At 40.3% G+C, this 21,723-nt stretch overlaps 1 protein-coding gene across 1 annotated transcript; it reads right to left on the bottom strand.

Moving 5' to 3' along the window:
* Positions 1-221: 221 nt before the first annotated feature.
* On the bottom strand, positions 222-19,969 carry LOC134006654 (bile salt export pump-like). Its single transcript, XM_062445603.1, has 29 exons — positions 19,812-19,969; positions 19,546-19,634; positions 19,402-19,420; positions 17,909-17,938; positions 17,767-17,818; positions 17,351-17,646; positions 17,132-17,219; positions 15,719-15,852; positions 15,462-15,633; positions 15,154-15,278; positions 14,899-15,073; positions 14,370-14,483; positions 14,168-14,278; positions 13,911-14,036; positions 13,206-13,409; positions 12,938-13,108; positions 12,188-12,389; positions 11,999-12,068; positions 11,492-11,600; positions 11,173-11,343; positions 10,506-10,610; positions 10,010-10,171; positions 7,836-8,039; positions 6,814-7,055; positions 5,151-5,307; positions 4,610-4,807; positions 2,979-3,185; positions 1,857-2,003; positions 222-1,394 (listed from the first exon to the last, which is right to left on the bottom strand). Exons 2-29 carry the CDS (start codon positions 19,622-19,624, stop codon positions 1,194-1,196), a joined length of 4,071 nt encoding a protein of 1,356 aa, XP_062301587.1. The 5' UTR covers positions 19,625-19,634; positions 19,812-19,969; the 3' UTR covers positions 222-1,193.
* Between the last annotated feature and the right edge of the window lie 1,754 nt (positions 19,970-21,723).

Genomic DNA, 21,723 nt, shown 5'->3' with positions numbered 1-21,723 from the left:
AGATGAATTACAGAGTTGGATCAACAACCTGGATTTCAAACTGTGTTTCTGGTCCAATACCATCATTTTTGGTAAATTGCAAGTGGCTACTTGTGTGATGTATTTCGGTAGCTGCCAACAGTGACCAAGTGCCTTTTAAGTTTATCAGAACACACTGGGACATGCTTGATTAATGAGGCTGTTATTTGGTTTGTGCAAATACATGGCTCAATAAAGCAACATGGTTTATATGGTTTTTTATTTAACTGTCACATACAGAATAAAAAAATAAGACCGTTACAATGTGATGGCTGAAAACAAACACAAATTCAAGAGCAAGAAGAAATACAATTAATAAAGCAATTACATTGAATTATCTGTCAACACATACTGTACATAAATATCATACTATTTTGAATGGTTTCTGTCTGACATACTGTTTGAAAACATAGTTTAACATTTTCAGAAGTATGCTAGTTCAGAAGAATACAATTTTCATGTTTGTATGCTAAATATGAAGCTAGCAGCTAGCAACTAGCAACTAGCTTACCGCAGTATAAAGACTAAAAATAGAGGGAAATGGTTAGCCTAGCTCCTCCTCTTTTGTGGTTTTATAGGAGTTGTGTGTTTGTAGGTATATTCTTTAACCCTTCAAAGCTAAGCTAGCTGTTCCCAATGTTTTCCCTTTTCATGTAACCTGCGCTAATCGTCTGCTTCTTATCTAGCACAAAAATATGAAAGTGGTATCAATCTTCTCATCTAACTTTCAGCAAGAATATGAATGAGCCCACAATTATTTCCCAAAATGTAAAAATAATTCTTGAAGGAAGGAAATGTACTGTGTGTTAGCATTTCCAAGGCGTGGGACACACTTGCCTGGTATTTGGTAGTGTGTGAATGTGCAGTAGGACAGACCCACTACTCAAGATGTAAAGAAAAGATAAAACAACAGAAATACATTGAGTAACCTTAAAATACTCCCAACAATAATAAAGTGTATCTCACAAAACCCTGCTCTTCATGACAACAATCCCTACCCTAAAATAAATACTGTAAGAGTAAACCGGTGCATCTTTCTTTTTTTTTAAAACATACTTAGTGATCTAAAGTATGTGAAATATTCCAGACCTGGCCTCTCTAGATGGCAATAACACCGCTCTGTACATTTGTTTCTCTCGGCTGCCTCGCTAATTGGCTACACTCTCTCCGAGCAGTTAGCTAATTGGTGCTCCTGTGGTGACCAGCTTGTAGTAGGCTCCCTTCAGGGACATGAGCTGGTCGTGCGCTCCTTTCTCGATCACATATCCCCTGGACATGACGGCGATAATGTCAGAATTCTGAATGGTCGACAGGCGATGGGCGATAACGATGCAGGTCCGTCCTTCTCTGGCTTTGTCCAGCGCGTCTTGCACGGTCTGTCGCGGGCAGAGACACACACACAAACACACATGAACCAAGTGTACATGGACTCACACACAGGAAGGAGCCATCATCAACTCTCCCACACAGATACACATGCTGTCCAATTATAGCAATTTCACAATCATGTGTTGATTACTATCATTAGAATGTTCCAGTGTGCTGCAGAAGCCTCTCTGCTCCTCAGCAAGGTTCAGCCATTTGAGCTTGGAAAAACTCCTAAAGAGACTGTGTTGTCTTAAAGAGGCTCTACTGGAGGGTTGGTATGAACTGTGAGCTGCTGCTGATAATAATAGACATGATGAATGATAATGATGTTAATGATAATAATAATTAACTGCCTGCTCTTCTTGCTCTTTGTGCCCGGAGAATATCAAGCAGCTGCACTGCACTGAGGATATGAAGCATGTGGATTCAGCAAACAATGATAGCGCTGTTGATAATGTACTGGAGCGTACCTTCTCGCTCTCGGTGTCCAGGGCAGAAGTGGCCTCATCCAGGAGCAGGATCTTGGGGTCGCGTATGATTGCCCTGGCGATGGCAATGCGCTGCTTCTGACCGCGAGACAACTGAGAACCTTGGGCGCCGACGTTGGTGTCGTATTTCTGAGGCAGGAAAAAAGAACAACAGTAATTAAACAGGAGATTTGTTGTATTAGAAATCTCTGGTTCAATCCTATTCTCCTAACTGGAACATTGCAAATATCAGACTGCAACTACAGCCTAAAGATTTGGAGAAAGTAATGCAGTCGTGCCTCAACTAGTGTAACACCTTGTTCACCTTCCTCAAGAAAGCTTCCCTAAGTCTTCTGATTTAAAAGCAGCCGGCAAAAGTCTCAAAGGCAAAGCAGTGCAAATCTTTAAACACCTATTCATAGTGTATGATTTCTGCTTTTATACTTGTTTCTCCATGTTTTATATATTGTCTTCTGTCTCTTCCACATATTGTTTGTCTTGAAACTAAAACCTAATTATGGTACTTTTCTGTTCTTGTCATTCACCATCTGTCCACCAGATGCTCTTACACCGTGTCCAAAATCACATCCTATTTCCCCCATCACTCCGGTAATGCAGTCTATCGCATTTTATACGTGTAAAAATGACAGTTGAGGAGGTTTACAGCTGATTCATTTGTGTCTGGCATCTCAAGCGGCTACTCACTATTTAGTCAACTATTGAGCGTTGTTACATAAGTGTTGAGTGAGTGAACAAGGGAGTGATTTTGGACACAGGCCTGGTCGCCACAGCAGCCAACACACCTGCTCCTCATTCCCACATCAAGCCAAACCTGTCTCTCATCAACTCCACTGTGTATATACACTGGCATCTCTCTCAGCAACATTTGCCAGACCATCTCTTGTGCCACCATATTATTCCTGCTTGTTTTATTTATGATCTCTACCTGTGTTTGCTTCCTCTTTTTGATTTATTTGCCCTCGCCGCCTGACTGCCTGTGGCCAATCTGTCTGATCATTAACCAAGTCAACTTTGTTTTAACCTTCCCTTCCCTGCTTTGCCTCTGCTTGTGAGTCCGCACCACGCTCTCCCTTACAAATGTCGCCAACAGAATGTCCGCAGTACCTCAGGAAGTGACATGACAAAGTCATGAAGCTGGGCCTTCTTGGCGGCCGAGATGATCTCATTCATGCTGATTTCCCGCAAGTTGTCGCCATACTTGATGTTCTCTCCGATGCTGCAGTCGAACAAGATGGGCTCCTGGGATACGATGCCAATCTTGGATCGCAGGAAGGGCACGCTGACACGAGTGGAGTCATGGCCATCAATCAGCTGCGGGAAGTGATTGATTTTACAATTAGTAGAAGGCAATATTATGAGCAAAGACTGAAAAAATACAATCCACTTAATGAGCTATCATATTGACATCTCTACTGTAATTTCTCTCCCGACTATGCGAGAGTTGATACTGTCCTTTTAAAAATCTCAGACAGAGAATCAGGACTATGAATTTCCAAACCACTTTCAACTCAATTAAGGCCATTTGAATATAGGCAGTGATCTCTTACTGGCACAAAGGCAAACCTCTATCTTGGGTGAAGAGCCTTTTTTTTTTTTTTTTTTAATGAAGCACAAAGTAATACTTTAATCACCAAGCCTACTAAATGTCTAGGTAAGGTAATACTGAATCTCATGAGAATATAAGTCCAAAAAAGACTATACCTACAACTTATTCATTTTAAAATGAGATGTATGGCATTTTTAAAAAAGGTCAACATCTGATTTGACGATGTAATGCTGGCTGGTTAAAAGTCAGACCTCTCATTTATACATTTCCAGGTTGAAATATGCAAAGAATTCACCAGATTCTTCCCATGGGAAACACATATTATTTAAACTTTATGTATGTGTAGGAGTATAACTAGTGGCAGTTTCTCCTGAAACCTGCAATAAATTATATATTTTTTCTTTTTATGCCACATGGGGCCAGCAGAATCAAGCTCCATTCATTACAGGTAAAAGTACAGAAGTATTAAACATGTACTTCAAAATATCAAAATCAAAACTAAGTACTCTAGGACTGTGCTTAAGTACATTATTAAGGTACTTGTACTTTACTCGAGTATTTCCATGTGATGCTACTTGATGCTATGTGATACCCTAACCCTAACACTACTCCACTACATTTATTTGACAGCTTTAGTTACTTTTCAGGTGAATATTTCACACAATGGATAATATAACATGCTTTTAAACCTTTCTGTCTATTGACCCCCTTAGATTTATCTGCTGACCCTTTGGAGGGGCCTGACCCGTAGGTTGGGAGCCACTGGACTAATGTAGCTAACTGTATATAACTGAAACTAGCTCCACCTCCAGCAGCTACAACAGTAACATGCTGCTCTAACACTAATGCTTCAGTATTAATAATCTAATGATATCACAATTATAATAATATGAGTCAGAGGGATTAAACCACTACTTCAGTAAAGGACCTGAATACCTGTTTACCACTGGGTAAAACTATTAAAATGCATTTTATTTTTCATATTTTGTACATATGTAAAATCTTCATTTGAAAACTAACTAGTATAACTATTGCAATTGTAGTAAAAAGTGCAATATTTAGAAGTATAAAATGAAATGCAAACATACAAAATACCTCAAATTGCACCATTTACACTATGAAACTATAAATAATGCATCAAACAGAGCATGTGCGATAGATATGCAGCATTTAGCTGGGTCCTCCTCACCACTCTGCCATGATCAGGATCATAAAACCTCTCCAGCAGCTGCACGCTGGTGCTCTTCCCGCAGCCGCTGCTACCAACAAATGCCAGCGTCTGGCCAGGCTTCACCGACACATTCAGCCCATTGAGGACCTGGATGTCTGGTCTGGTGGGGTAAGTAAACTTGCAGTCAATGAACTCAATGTTGCCTTGGAAGTTATCCTGAAAACACAGCAGAGGGAGGGAGGAGTACAAAGGTTAGAGTAGGTTTGTGTGTAAGGGAGCCACATCCTGTCCACAAAAACAGTTTTTTTCCCCCCTTTTTTTCTGCACACATGTGATTAAAGGACTAACAATCCTTCCTTGTCTCCTTTTCCCTTCTACAACACAATCTCTCTTTCATGCCTGATGGAGAAGAAATGAGTGAAGCAATGAAGGAATACAAAGACTTTCCATCTGGATTCCCTTCTGAATCTATCACAGAAAGAGCAGGCAGAGCTCATTTTTTACACGCTCAGTGCTTGGCGGCATAGCATAACATACAGCGTAACATACATCCTCATACCCATTTATCTCCCTTGTCACTGTAAACGCTGATGCTCGGCACTCGGTCAAGCAGCTGGAAGAAACGTGCAGCTGAAATCTTGGCCTTGGCGTAGTCTGGGGTGTAAGAGGAGGCTCTGCCGAGGGCTGTGCCGCTGGTGACGATGGCTGAGATGACCCTGCCAGAGACAACAATATATAAAGTCACTTATCTTCAACCACAGCAGGACGGTTTATAATTCATTTATCGGTTTCAAGACTCCACTGTAGTATAAAATTTGCTCACGGCAGTATTATTATGTCGCTTCTGTGACGGTCAGATCAATCACACAGTCACTTCATGCAAGAATTTGGAGACTGGTGTGATCTTTTTGTAAATTTAAAGGCATCAGATTAAAGAAATTATAATTTTACTCAACACAATAAAAGATAAGAGGAGTCAGTGTTGAAATCGTCCACACCCACAAATACTTGAACTGTGTTGTATAATGGATGACATCGGTAGCCTCTCACCCTCCTACATTAAACTGGAGTGGAGTACATCAGAATATTGATGTTTTATATCTTTATGTTGAAAGTGTTTGAACATACTCATTTACTTGTTGGTTTACATTCATTTGTCAACAGGACACGAACCAATTTCGAGGTGGTGTTAACTTTGACGCTAAAATTACTTACTTACTGAACATGTCCCAAAAAGGCTTGTAAGATTATCAGTAAACCCACACATGATGTCCTCTATGCTAGATTTCCTCTCTGTAAAAAAAGATTTTACCAATGTTATCAACATGGTTTTATGGATGGCAGTGTTGATCTGTCAGTTTATCCACCACTTCGGTACAGACTGAAATATCTCATAACTGGTGACCTTTCCTCTAGCACCACTATGAGGTTCAGTGAATGACGGTTGTTCTCCAGGATGAACTACAATCACTTTCACTGTCAGCATCAGGTTTCAAGTTTCAATTTGTCAAGTATTTAGCTTCCTGGCCAAATACCTGCACTCCCATCAGTTCAGTCTGTGTTTTATTGCTATTTAACAAACATTAGCATGGTAACACACTAAGATGGTGAACATATGTTAAATACTCCCCCTTGCTGGATAGGATGTGTACAGCATGACATTCCATTTATAATGTTCCGTGTTTCTTCCCAGGTGGCCATGATTTAGACTAATTGAGAGAGAACCTATATAGAGGGGGAGGAACTTGGTTCATTCCACTTCCAATTCAACACAAACTTGGCAGCAGCAATTTGTGTTGAGTTTTCTATGTTTTATTTCTGTCAGGTTTAGTTTTTATGTGATTATTAAGCCCTTTGTGGGAAGGCCTGGGTGTTTTCCCTTTTTTTTGTTCAGTTTGGCCGGCCCATCAATTTTGCTTTTGCACTTGACATAATGTACCTTCATAATGTTGGACATGGTTAGTCAGCTATGGATTGGTATCGCCATTAACCCTCTTCCAGCTTTGTTAATCAACTGTGTATTTTTGTGTTTGCAAACCTGCTGGCCTCTAATTGTCCCTTGAGAGATAAATGAAGTATTCTGAATTAAAATTAACAGATTAAATTAAAGGCAATTGTAGCCAAGACGACAGAACAAATATGTATCCTGTTTTAAGGAAGAAGAAACAAGACTGATGGAAAGGAATCAGCTATGGATACAGACACCCTCACACTTCTCTCACCTGAACACCAGGCTGAAGTGGAGCCCCTCCTGTCGAACCAAGTAACCCCCGAACCTGTAGGAGGCCGAGTTGGTCAAGAAGACGACGCACTGGGCGAAACCGTAGCAGGCTCCATACACGTTAGCCTTCTTCAAGGCTGCCTCGTACGGAGCGTCCAGCTGGGCATAATACATGTCCACAAAACTCCTCTCCTTCCCCAGGCCTGCGATGGTGCGGATGTTGTTTAGAGCCTCACCGGAAATCTGCAGAACAAATAATGAATTGAGTTTCCGTGTTGATACCAGATAGAAATGGCACAATAAATAGCTGAATAGAAGCAGAGTTTAATTCTTATGTTTTCAATATGTGGGGGAGAAAAGAATATAGATAAAGTATTTGCTCTGATCTTATCTATATCCTATTTTCTGCTGCTGCAGTAAGCCCATTTCCCCCCATAGGGATCATTAAACTTTCATCTAATCCACTTCATTTGGATGGGTGGGGTTTACTGCATCAGGATAATTAAGATAGCGTAACGGAAGTTCACAGTAAATTGACTTTTGAATACTTTCCCTTTGATTGCGAACTTTCTGGCTCTCGCAGTATTGTCCTGGGGTTTTATCCAATGTGCCTTCCAGTACCATGACTGCATTTTAAGCATGGGTGGCCCCAGAAGGAATTGAGCCTGACAATGTTACTGTAGCTCTGTGCTGAACTCACCAAATTACAGTAGCACGGAATAAAATGCTATTGTACCTACATCTGATTTCAGCTTCAGGGCTACAGGGTTTTTCTTCAGAGATGAGAAAAAGCTGAAACCTGGAGACTAAAATAGACACTGTTCAACTGTCTCTTATCTGCTGCCAGTAGATAAGTCAGCTGATGTCACCCTCCAACTGTAAATTTTTGCAGGATTATTGTGATGATGCTATTGATTTGCCACTGGTGGTTGTATCTTCAATCTAAAGACTCATAAACAATCACTAAAGAGTTTGGTCATTCCATTATGGCATTTAAGTTGAACAGTATCGACAATATCTGACCTGTCCAGCGGCCTCCATGGCCTGCTTGTCCTGCTTTGCGAAGCCTGTGAGCATCTTAGCCTGGAAGCCACCTGACAGGGCAATGAACGGCAGGAAGCACAGGATGAGCAATGTGAGCTTCCAGCTGAAGTAGAAGGACATGAGGATGGCCACACCGATGTTGGTCATGGAGTTGACGATCATACCGATCTGTGAGCCCGTGGCCTTAGAAGACAAGTAGAAGACAAGGATGATGCTTAACTCAACATGCATTGTGCTGATCCTCCTCATAGATTTAAGTCACAGTTACATGTTTGTTTTCCAGATAAATAGGATTTATCTCATTAAATAATTCTACAATTAAGGCCAAACAATTCAGAGAACCATACAAAGGCAAAATGCAGTTACTACTGTACATATTTGATCAAAATGTACTTGAATCTCATTTCTGGACATTTTATGTTGCTATATTATTGTGGTAAACTTTCATAAAAAGTACTCTGTATGATAAAATGCTTTGTGCAAGCCCATTTACTTAGAATATCAATCATATACAAAAGTAATGTTAGAATTAATTTCTTTGGTCATGAAAACCTACGTTGCTGTATAAACAGCCTTTGGGTGAAGTGTAGGCTGAAAGTAAAATATTCTAAAAGAAAAGAATGGCTCTACTGTTCCCCTGTGTTAGATGGTGTCAGCAGTTTTGGCTCCCTTGTAGCTCTCCAGGAGTGTCATGCTAATTGGTAGAAAGCCCCTCATGATTCTCTAGTAGAGTCACACTACTAGGATGTTGACATAATGCTTGTCCACCTGGCCTTGACTCCCTCGTTGGTCTCTAGTAGATCTAAGTAGTTAAGTTTGGCATCTGGGAGATGTTTTGCTATCTGGCCTTGGCAGGGAAAGCGCTGACACCAGTAAAACAGAACTGCCAAGGGTGGTGAAGCGGTATCGCCTTTGGAAGGTACAACACCACTGTTATGGGGCTATGATGGGATGCCCGCTAGTATAGGGGTGAAAAGGAGAATGAGAAGGTTTTCCTCAGTCTGATCCTGGGATCTGACTCAGGCTTTGTGTACCTGTTTGTGAATAAAGCTTTGAACTCTGACTTTCTATGGTGTCTCCTTTTGAGCAACTTTTATTAGTTATTTCAGTTGAGTTTTAGTTAAGCGTTGGTGAAGAGTCCAGGCACATCATCTGGCCCTGATCTGGACTTCTGACATTCCAACAATATAAACATTTGTATTGCAATCAATAGAAGCCACCATCACACTTACTTAACTCGTTGTCTTAGAGATACAGCCAACTACACAGCTAAAGAAAAATGGCTATATCAAGTGAAAGCTAGCCCGTAAGATAGCCAAGGCTAGCTTTAGCTAAAGATAAAAAATATATGTACTGCAACTACTGAATTTTCACTAGTTGTTATCTGTACATGAAAAATGTGGTATTCATATTGAATAACTGATATCTTAATAATTAAGTTTGGTCCCCTAACCAGGTCCAATCGTTATGGATAAAAAAAACCTTCCTGCTAACGGTAACTAGCTTAGCTTAGCAGAAAAGGGCCTGCTATCTCAACTTGACCCCAGTGGAATTTGTGTGATATGTTGTATTTAAGGTTCTTGAATTAAGTAATTTAACTCCTCTAAAAAAAATGTCAACAGTATGAGGACAGGCAGACACCTAGCAAAACAGAAATACATTTATTAATAAAGTTCCTTGGAAATGACTTATGTGGGGTAAAATGTTCAACCTAAAGAGTATAAAATGAAAGTATTACAACATTTCAGTCTATTACACAGTTTGCCTGCCAGTCTGAATCCCTTTTTCCATTTTTATACCTCTCTGAGACTGACAGCCTACTTGAAAATAACTGAAAAATTCACTGCTTTTTAATAGCTGTTGTGCAAGTGACCCTGCAGGTTAGCAGCACTTTATAAAATGCATTAAATAAAAAGTAATTGCAGGTCTGAAAAAAAAGTGATTAAGCAATTAAGTTGATATAATTTTACATCTTTTTTCAAATCAAATTACACTTTAGTACCAGTTTGGGGATATTGTCACTTATTTAAAGACAATAAAACTGCATTGGAAACAAACCTCACCCAGACAGCTTTTTATACAAACCTATGATTTAATGGCTGAATATGAGGGCCAAGCGACTCATTATCTTTGGTACTGAGGCTGTAACTCACCCCTTGAACTTGGGAGGCATCGGTCGCCAGACGTGTGGTCAGAGCTCCAGGGCTGTTCCTGTGATCATCAAACCAGCCGATCTCTTGGCCCAGCATGGCGTGGAAGCCCAGCCTCCGTAACCTGCGGGTCAGTAGCTCTCCAGACTTAGAGAATGCATAACCCTGGATGGACAGGCACACACACACACACAAAGGAAGTTTTTTTTAATTAAATCCAAAACACCATCACATTCAATATAATGTAATATAATGGTAATCTGGGGGAATTGTCTCTTTGTCCTTCTTCTCCACCAGGGGGTCAGAACTCATGGATCAATTATAGAACTGCATCTCTGCAGGATGTAGGAAAATCTCTTTCATCCAGATATGGTATTAATTTGCCAAAATAAAGGAAGCTCTCTTATGACTTTACCCCAACCTTGAACAGAAGCAACGGGTAAAGGCTACACAGAAGCACTAAAGCAATCAGTCTTGCTAAAGCAGACTGCTACTGTACCTGCAGCATCTGGGTGAAGAAAGAGACCACGCCAACCATGACAAAGAACAGGCAGATACCATCAATCTCCCGCCTCTGAGCATCAGAATCTGTAAGTGAGAATGTCTATACATACACACAGACACACACACACACACATATATATGTGCAAGTATAGAAACATGTTAATATGGTCCATTACACATATAAATACATACATAATATGTTTCTATGTGTGATAATTAAACATTTTCTTGATATCATTATAAAAACAACATTAGAGAAAACTTCATAGAACTGTAGTGATGTGCTCTCGGATTATTTTTCTTAGATCTCAATTAAATTATTGGATCACTGACTGCTTAAAAGATGAGTTAGATATGACGGGAAATGCACTTTCTTGTTGATTGTTAGATGAGAAGATTACCACTTTCATACCAGTCAGGCGGGGTATCAATCTAATCATCTAACACTGTTCATTTAAAGCCACTAGACTAGATTTAAAGTTATTATTCAGTAAAAAAAAAAAGAAAACCATATAAGGGGAACTTGATGTTTGGGTGTTGCTCTCACCATGTCTTTTTTTATTTGACCACTTGGGGTTGCCAATGTAATCCAAATATGCCAAATAATCACTTTCATCATCAACTGTGTATTACAGAAAGTCAGATTATGACTTGGACCTTACCGCCAAGATTTGACTGAACAATAAAGAGTAGACAGGGTTGACCCCTCCGTTTATGGCAGCCCCGATGGATCCAAAAAGCATGTATGGCCACTCGGGTATATTGTACTTCAGGATCCTGGCAACCGGAGCTGGCTCCACGAGTTCCTGTTCCTCCTCTTCCGGGATGTCATCCTGAACATTCACACCGACGGGTGATGGAAATAAGGAAAACTGATATGAATGTGGCAAAAGTGGCTTTATACTTCAGTGGTATGTGACCTGCTTTAACCACCCACACATACAATTGGATACCAATGCTCCCACACACACACACACACACCTTGGATTTGTCTGCATAGGCTCTGGGGCTGAGATCTCCAGCTATGGGAACAGCAGACTCTGGGATCAAGTTGGACAGCTGGGATCTGGACCGCTGGCGGATGGATGCTCTGCAAGAAATAAAGAACCATGAATGATCTATATGAACAACAGAGATATATTGCAGCTAAATGGCTGTGTTGATGCTCCTGTTGTTCTCTTTCTTGCACTCATTACTGGCTCCTTGTAATGGTGATGATAGCCTCCTCTGCTGTTGCACAATTTGTAAGAGGCTCCGGATGATAGTGTCATCTAAATGCTCCAAATATCAAAGTAAACCTAAGTGGGTTATTAAGTAAATGACGGTACTGGTTTCTGCCATGACACAACTCAATTTCAGCTACAAAATGACTGCTGTAATAATCCAATTTAGATGCACAGTCAGGGCCATGTAAATGGGTAGACACAGGTAAGCAAATGAGCAAGTGATAAAGGGTAAGAGGTGATTGGAAATGTGTTTGTGTAATACCTCAAACTGGCACGGTAGCTGCCGGCTCTGGATAGGCTGAGCTTCTCTGGCTCTTCGTTATTGTCAGCCACTAATTTAAAGGGATGCAAGACAGGGTGGAGATCATAATGAGTGGATCCTTATAGCAAAGATTTAGTAGAATCCAGAGCTAAAGCTTTTATACTCATTATCTGCCGTGTTTGGACCTACTTTTTTGAGCCTTCTCATTGAGGGCCTTGTCTCCTTGGCTCTGCAGGGTGACCAGAGTGAAGTAGACCCCCTTCCGCTCCAGCAGCTCATTGTGTTTGCCCTTCTCCACAGCCCGGCCATGATCATAGCCCACAATCACATCAGCGTTCTTTATAGTGGACAGCCGGTGAGCGATGGAGATGGTGGTGCGACCCTGGCGTACCTACGACCGAATCAAAATTATATCAGTGCATCATTTCTACTGGAAATGTTTGCCTCTGATTTTAAATAAATAAAAAGGATTATGGATTGAGACCTTTCTCAATATGTTGCACTGTTTGTTGGCTGTATCATTAAATTTTGATGAGGCTCTTTCCCTCTTCCATAAGCCTAGGTTATTGGGGCATCGAAGAGCTATATATTTCAGGTTGTCTTTTGTTGTGTATAGTATATAGATGTTAGATGTTGATGATGTACAGTATGTACTCAGCTGTTTTTCTTAATTCAGAAAATGCTATGTGATGGCCTCAGGTGTGCCTTTAACTCATTGATGATGTCACTGATTGCATATTGCCAATATGTTGTGTATGTATATTTAAGGCTCCATCTAATGCTTATGTTAAACTACAAATAGAAACTAGAAATATGAAAACATATGGGGACCTTCATTTTTCATTGTCTTGCCACCAGGCTACATATTTAAACCATAAATGGTTAAAAACCTGAGGTGAAAACAGGAGCTAATCCAGTGTATAGAGCAGTCAGACATACTTTATCTAAAGCCTCTTGAACTGTAGCCTCGCTCTCGTTGTCGAGGGCAGAGGTCGCCATGTCCAGCAGCAGGATACGAGGGTTCCTGACCAGCGCCCTGGCGATGGCAATACGTTGCTTCTGACCGCCGCTCATCTGACCTCCACCCTCTCCCACCAAGGTGTCAAATTTCTGTTAGATTTAAAGCAGAGGTGATGTTATATTAATCTGTGCTTGTACTTTTTGCACATCAGCACTAGAATAAAAACTAGATCCTCAGTGTCTCCACCTGTGGCAGATCCATGATGAAGTTGTATGCATTGGCCTCCTTGGCGGCACTGATGATGTCGTCCATGGTGACGCGGGGTCGACCGTAGCGTATGTTCTCAGCAATGGTGGTGGCAAACAGCACAGGCTCCTGCTCCACAATGCCAATCAGCGAGCGCAGCCATTGGATGTTCAGCCCTCTGATGTCATGACCGTCCAGGGTCACCTGAGATGGAGAATGCAGAGAGCAGCTGATTTTGCTACAATTGATTGATGATGGTATAAAGAGCTTAGCTGCTATGTGTTTTTTTTTTTTTTGCAACAATGCTAGGTTCAAATGATAAGGGTGTTAGTCTTAGTCTAACCTTCATAGTGGAGCTATTAGAGGCTATTTCCTTCTCTAGAAAGCAGAATGGAATTAAAAAGTAAGGTGTGTAGAGGCCTGTAATTCCATAAAAATGAAAAATGAGGCTGTTAGAACCCATTGGCTGAATAATGAAACAGATTATCACGTACTTCTATCACCCTCAGGGGGTAGTTATTTTTGAAATGACTAGAATGAAGCTTAAAAGGAAAAAGGTGGAAGCTACAGTGTCTCGAGGGAATCTTTAATCTCAGGAGTTGAAAAAAGGGACCACTGATAGAAGCATCATGGTATATTACACAGTATATTGAATGACACTAACATTCCGGTTTTGGAACTTAAAAACATGCGTCTAACACCCACCATTCCTTCTTTAGGGTCGTAGAAGCGCTGTATGAGTTGAATAGCAGTACTCTTTCCAGCTCCACTCGGCCCTACAAACGCCGTGGTCTCCCCTGACTTCACCGAAACACTGAGCTGGTCCAAGATCTGAGTATAAGACAACAAGACACCATGACAAAGTGACACTGATAGAAGAGATCATGCTTCTTGTTGTGAGCTAACTGTTATCAGAAATGTAATTCCTAGTCTCAGTTAAGAATGCAGAAATACTCACGTACCTTGACTTCAGGCCTGGAGGGGTAGTGGAAAGTCACATTGTGAAACTCAATATCTCCTTTGACCCTGTCAAGCTTATAACCAGCCTCGGATAAACAGTCAATCTCCGGCTCCTGTCGGTTTTTAAAATGAGATTTGTCAATAAGGGGAAAGAGCTGCTGTGAAAATACAGAATTTTTATGGATCGAAATCAAGCATTCTCACTCTGTCAATAGTCTCAAAGATGATGGTAGCAGCTCCACGGCCTGCAGCAAACGCCTCAAGACATGGAGAGGCCTGCCCCAAATTCATGGCCGCTATCAGAACACCAAAAAATACCTGGAATGGCAAAATACAGCAACAATGTATAACGTGCCAAAAGTTTCTTGTCCTGTTACAAGGCAAAATCATTTTGTTTGTCAGCGTAGCCATTGGGGAATTGCACAGGATAATGATGAAAGTCTATACTATATTTCTATGTGATCATTTTTCCCTCTGGCTTCGTCAAAGCAGCAATTTCTTGTTTTGTCAGTGTATGTGATAAAAACAAGACAGGGAATTAGAAGGGTGTTTGTAAGATAAAGAAACGTTTAAAACCTCCCATCACAAAATTAAACTGGACATTTAAACTAAACAAGAAGGTAGGAAAGGTTTAATTCCCCCACCTACTCCAGTGCCCAACAGTCAATAGAGGAAGTAATGAACCAAAAGAGCACATTATTGCCTTTTTTTGTCAATACAGTGAGTGTGATACCTGCAGTAATGTTCCTGGTGTGTACTCCCCAGCATCAACCACAAGACTGGAACCGTACCAGAAGGCCAGACCATAGCACAGGAAGATGATCAGCCACATGTATCCAGTGAAAAAACCCATGATCAGACCTTTCCTGATGCCCCAGCGCTGCGCTGAGATCAAGTTCTTGTCATACCTGAAGAGAAGAGGAGCTTCAGCAATGTGTATATGGGAAAAAGTAGAAATTGGGTTCAATTTTCATCTTGCATACTTTACCTTTGCACTTCTTTCAACTCCCCACCAAAAGCAGCTACAGTCCTGATAGAGGAGAGGACCTCATCGGCTATAGCTCCAGCTTTGGCATAGGCCTGAAGCTCCAAACTGGTCATCTTAGCAACAAACTAGACCCAGAGTAAAGACAGAGTGAGGCAAAGGTGATGGAAAGTCAAGAGAAATCAGCTCAAGAGAGGTTGAGTTATGAGAAGTCAACATGTCAAGTTAAGAAAAATCAAGACAATACATGTCAAGTCAAGAATTGTCAAGCCATGAAATGTCAGGTCAAGCCAAGAGAAGTGAAGTCTCACCAGAGCCATAAGCCCAGCTCCAACACCAATCAGTGGACTTGCTGCAACGATGACAAGTGTTAACTTCCATCCTTTCACAAAGCCAACGCAGAAGCCACACACAAAGGTGGTGAAGCGCTGCAAAAAAATGGCAACTTGATCCGCGATAGCATCGTTGATCTTGTTGATATCACTGCAACACAGATACAGTTAATATAACACAAACACACCAATACTTCAATGTAAGACAGAAACCAAATCATCTTCGTCTCACTCACTCTGACATGCGAGTGTTGAGCTCCCCCACGGAGGTGCAGTCGAACCAGCCGATCTCCATCCTCATCACTTTACTGAAATACATTTTCCTGATGAGCTGAATCTGCTTGGCAGCAGCCGTCACCCATAGAGAGATCTATCAGTGGTTAAGAGAGAGTTTCTATTTAGATTCATCAAATGTTAGACGTGAGAGCATGCAGAGGAGTAGAACCCTGACCTCTGACTTCCTTTTGAAGGGTAGAAAAAAACAATTATATGTGAAAGGGGCACTCCACTGATTTGACACATGAAGGTCAGTGTCCTTGACATGACAAGTGCTGCTCAGGTCATGGAAACAACTGAATTAGGTCATAACCTAATATATGACTGTATCCAGAATAACCAGGCCGCTGATCCAGAGCATTAAGACTTCTGCATCATTTGAGATTATTTCGATTGACTATCTACACTCCGAAAAAAGTAAGGGAGGTGAAGAATACAAACTCATGGTTGTGAACCATTTCACCAAGTATGCACATGCATATGCAACTAAGTACGAGTCTAGGGAGGCTGCATCCAGAAAACTCTCTGATGACTTCATCATGTGCTTTGGTTTCCCATCCAAGATAAACCACAACCAGGGAAAAGAGTTTGAAAATAATCTCTTTCATAAGCTCCCAGGGTACCGTGGTATTCGCTATTCCCCCACATCCCCAAACCATCCCCAATCCAATCCTGCAGAACGCTTCAACACAACTCTGCTGGGTATATTGTACACGCTTGAGGAGACTCAGAAGTCGAAGTGGAAAGAGAAAATAAATAAAGTGATCTGTGCCTACAATTCATCTGTGCATGAATCAACAGGGTTTTATCCATTTTTCGTTCTCTTTGGTCATGAGCCCACCTTACCAGTCGAGCAAATGTTTCCAAGAAGGGGACATGTCAGGAACTAGTCACATTCTGGGTATGCAGAGAAGTGGAGAGAAGCTATGTGAGAAGCCTATGCTATTGTAGTGGAGAATATGAAAAACCCTTTAATACTAATGGACTGTGGACACTTATATTATTACTAATAGGAGTTCATGGTGAACAAGAGAGAAAGGAACAGGTTACCCGTTAATAAAATGTCATAAAATAAAGAAGAAAATGTATGAATGTGTGTGTGTGAATGGGTGAAAGTGGCATGTATTATAAAGCGCTTTGAGTGGTTAGAAGACTAGAAAGGCACTTCATAAATGTAGTCCATTTACCATTTTACCATTTCCCCAGGCACGGAGGGTCTAATGAAGAGCCTCTATTAAGTAACATCATGGGATGTTAGGATATCTTAGCCTCCGCTGTTCTGATTTGTCTTTTCTTTCTTGCATATCATTTATTATCATGGTCTCATTGTTTTATATCTTCAGACATGAAAATGATGAAATTTTAAGACAAACCTGAAAGTATCCCAAAATGAATACAGCTGCTCCAATTCCAACGTAATAGAAGGCAAACAAGGTCATTTCATATTCAATGTCGAGAACCCTGAAAGTCAGCACAAATACAATAAATTAATCATATATGATGACAACAAAACCACATAGTTAAACTTTTAATATTGCATTCTAAACTACATTTGATGTTCAAAAATCATGCATTTCTCACAACTCACTTACCCACACGACCTGTTGCTGATTGGTACGAACATCTCCCACGTTGCATTGTCAAAGTTGCTAAAGTTCAGTGGCGTTCCCGGGCTGTGATTTGTGTAGTTCCTCTTCCACTGGATGGTGTTGTTCACGCACTCCTTCCTGTCGTCGCTCAGCTCATTGAGCTCGATGTCGTACTCGATGAAGGTGTCAGTGAGCAGGCCGAACACCAGAAGCATGAGAGGCTGCGCTGAACCGTGAAGCACCGCGCACACACTGCCCACGACCATCATCAGCCTCTCGTTGCATGTGGCAAAACGGAACTGGACGAGCATGTAAGTACAAAAAAAACACACAGTTGCACCAAACAGGTAAATCTCTCAAGCAGATGTGAAGATAGACTACAAACTTTTAAATTCTGAAAAACTGAAGAAGTATTTTACCAGCTGAAAGAAGCCAACCCTTATCGCTGGCTTCTCTGTGTTTCCCTGAGCTCTGTTTGGAAGAGAGGACCAATTAGTTTCTATATGAGGTGAATGTTAAAAAGAAAAGTTTCCAGAGCCTTTACTGCTATCTCATACTCACTTCTCCTTCTCCTTGGGAGTTGTCATGGTCCTGCATGGAAGAAAACACAACACACACACACACTGAGCACCTCTAATTAAAGCAAACCAGATGGATCTTGTAGAATAGGGCTGACACATCTATGGTACTATAAAGAGATAATGTGACATATCCAACTTCAATCACAACAAGCATATTCAAAGATCATCAAAGAATATGATACACATAAAAACACTGCAGTACTTTTTATGTAAGTCTAGTGTGCCGTTTCATTATCTTTATGATCAGTATTGGCTATAGCTGAGATTAGATGTAGGGGATATGTTCTCCCATCACAGCAATTTTGGAGCCAGTCCTGGTCTACTATGCAACTTACACAAGTGTGATGTGGAAACTTGAAAACTCCCTTATACTGAGAATGGACCTTACATTGAATTAGGAGACATGTTGTATTCAGACGTTAAATTAGCATATTTATCGATTCTGGATATTTCATTGAGGAACATGGAGTAAATTTCATTTAAAAGATAAAAAAAAAAAAATTCTACTTATTCAACACGTGAATGAATTCAGGATGTTGGTTGGTTTCTTTATATTTGTTAATATAATTTGTAGAAATTGCCAGTTATAAATAATCACTAAGCTTGTTTTCATACTGCTTTGTCCTTTATTTGTTAATGGATAACCACACACACTCACACTTCAATAAATAAGACAAAATAAAACCCTCATCAGAGTCTTCAGTCTCGAACGACACTCAGTGACAAGCATCAGGTCAAACATTGACCAACAACAGAACTTAGATAGAATAGAATGTTCTGTACCTCACTGTTTTACCTAACTGTTTACTGGATATGTTAGCCCTTATGCACAGACCTAAATTTCCCCTAGGGGATCTATAAAGTATCTATCTATCTATCTATCTATCTATCTATCTATCTATCTATCTATCTATCTATCTATCTATCTATCTATCTATCTATCTATCTATCTATCTATCTATCTATCTATCTATCTATCTATCTATCTATCTATCTATCTATCTATCTCTAGAAATAGAAATGTAAGTCTTTATTGTCATTGTACAAAGCACAACGAAATTGAGATGCCGTCTTTAAAGTGCAGAAACAGTCTCACGTGAGGCAAGATAAACAAAACGCTATAGTACGTTAGCCTGCCAACATACACACGAGCACACACAAGCACACACAAGCACACACGGTCATTGACCCTCCACAGAGATAATAGATCTGCCTTTCTAGTAACTCAACCTCCATGTGACGGGGCTGATTGTCACTCACTGTAGCTTGTAGGCATACAATGTAAAAATCAGTCAATCAATAAATTCTTGCTCACTGATGGCTGCACTTTGCGCTAAATTTGTCAAGCCATGGATAGATATTAAAAAATACTTTCTTTCAGACTCTCTATACAGTCCTTACAATCCTCAACCTGTGATCAAAGAAATCCCTCAATCTCTAAAATGATGAAACACAATAAAGTACTATACTTACATATAGGTGCCAGCTGGTTCTGCAAAATAGAATAGAATAATGCCTTAGAATAAGATAGAAGGGTGCATCATGTGTTTTTTATGTCATTATTTCTTGAAGAAACCCTCTACGCTAGGTAGAAAATGAAAGGTAATAGTGCATTACCGTCATCTGAAACCTCATAGCTGTGGTTTTCCTGTCCCAATTTTTTGATACTCTGCAATCTCACTGATCCGGTCGGCATGTTGACTCATCTGGGAAAAAGCAAAAAGAGAGGTATACTTTAGATGTCCAAAACCAGAAGACTAAGAGTGTGATGGTCATGTCAAAATTTCTCCCTAAGGAGTGTGTAGATTTTTTAGCAGTCATCCTTGGAGGGAAAATAAAAAAAATGTTGATGATGAGTGTGTGTGAAGAGCAGAAAAACTCACCTACAGCTGTGCTTCTTATCGTTGTGTAAAACCGATCATGAGTATTAAAAAAAATGAGTGAAGTTAAATTACAACAGCAGCTCTCCTACGCTTGAGTCCACTATCCTGACAATCATTCGTTGTTTTGTCCCCCGTGGTAGCTGCAGTTGTGCCGCTGGTCACTTGGGTATAGGTAGTACCTACTGTGTACCTTGGCAGAGATCCACGTGCTCTTATTGAGCAGAATTGGGCTCGGTTGGAACTCAGGGTCAGTGTTTTGTTTGAGGGTAAGTGTCCTGTCGGTTTATGCTGCTGAAAAGGCCGCTGACCTCGCAGGAGCAAACATGTCACCTGAAGAATCCCCTGTAGCTGTTTCTGCATCATTACTTAACAAATGTGATGGAAGCATTCACACCAGTGATGCACTCTTTAGATGTCCAATTCTTTAGCCTTTAACCAAAAACACACAAGTGTATATGTAGATCTGTAATGTAATCTGGTGCGGTTGGTTGTTTATAAAGTGTTCAGTCCTCCAAGTCTTTGACAAAGGATTTGAATGGCAGTGGGACTTCTTAAGGTCTTAATTAGTGTAGGGATTAATAGGATTTAAGTGAAAACCAGGCACTTTGGTGAACAATTCTTAACTACTTAGAATTTAGTGGCTTTTTAAAAAACAAGATTGTGACATCTGCAAGTTGCCATTAACAGTAGTTCTAGCAGCAGTGCTGGAACTACAACAACATCACTTGATTAGTATATTCACATAAAAGTTGGGCAAGCAGAAATAGATTATACAAAGATAGAGGCATTCCTGCCAGCTGTCATATTTCACATTGATTGCAATACAAAATAAATCTCCAAAGCCAAACCTCTTAAATCAACAATAAAGAAATGTATGCTCAACAGTGTCAAAGGCCTTGAATATAGATAGAAAACTGAAATAAGCTACCATGGCAATTCACTCAAGAACACAAAAAACATGAGAGATGACCTCACAGAGACCTCATGGTCAATGACTTCAAACATATAAGAACAGCCTTCAAGTTTAGCTTGTCCAGGCACCTCATGATCCACACTATATCTAAGACAATAGGATTAAGGCAAAGGGTTCTCTAGTAGTTTGCTGAACCAGAGGAGTAAGATTACTTCAACCAGTGTCACAGTGACATTACTATCACATTGAATTGAGAACAAACATTGATCTCTTAGTTTGAAAATAACATTTGTAACATATAATATATATACTCTGTTGATGAAAATGTGTACGAACTTTTAAAAGAAGATATAACACATCCTCCTTCTTCTTCTTACAAATGAACTGTTTTAAACACAACCTTCAGTTCAGTACACTCAGTAGTTTTGATGCTACAGCCTTGGTCTTATATGACCAGTAGCTTACGGTGTCTAAATTAAGCTACATGGCACATGTTAGATAGATGTTGCTGTAAAACAGACATTACTGACTATTTTCTACTTTTGTTATCTTACACTATGTTTGTGCATTTGAGATTATTCCATAAACAACACACTGTTCAACAAAAGTTACATAGGTGCTTTAAAGTAACAATATAGTATTGAAATGGTCTTTAAATGTGAGCATGTGCAGAAAATGGATGTAAATGTTGTCGCAGGTTGACATTTAAACACTTTGTACGAGAGGTTATTGCCCTCTTCCAGCTAAACTTCCTGGACAGGTTCATGCTGCAAATATTTCTGTCACCTTTTTGGCTGAGCTGCAAAAGCAGGGCCAGAACATTAACTATATCTGTCCATCACTGGCTGACTGAGTGACTGAGTGATGAAGTTACACCATTATACCAAGTATTTTATAACAGCACCATAAAGTCTGCACCCAAAATCTGATGCAATGTCTCTTATGTTGTAGAGATAACTGACTAAATGACTGTGTGTGTGTGTGTGTGTGTGTGTGTGT

This window comes from Scomber scombrus, chromosome 24, assembly GCF_963691925.1.
Source record: "Scomber scombrus chromosome 24, fScoSco1.1, whole genome shotgun sequence".
Taxonomy (NCBI): Eukaryota; Metazoa; Chordata; class Actinopteri; order Scombriformes; family Scombridae; genus Scomber; species Scomber scombrus.
Note: the sequence above shows the minus strand (reverse complement) of the source record. Positions and strands in the feature narration are given on the sequence as shown.

Excerpts from the sequence above, each read along its gene's own strand:
- LOC134006654 (XM_062445603.1), bottom strand. The coding sequence starts at position 19,624 with ATGCCGACCGGATCAGTGAGATTGCAGAGTATCAAAAAATTGGGACAG. Across the intron at positions 15,634-15,718 it reads CTCAACACTCGCATGTCAGA|TGATATCAACAAGATCAACG; the intron begins GTGAGTGAGACG and ends TCTGTGTTGCAG. Across the intron at positions 8,040-10,009 it reads ATGCCTCCCAAGTTCAAGGG|GCCACGGGCTCACAGATCGG; the intron begins GTGAGTTACAGC and ends TTGTCTTCTAAG.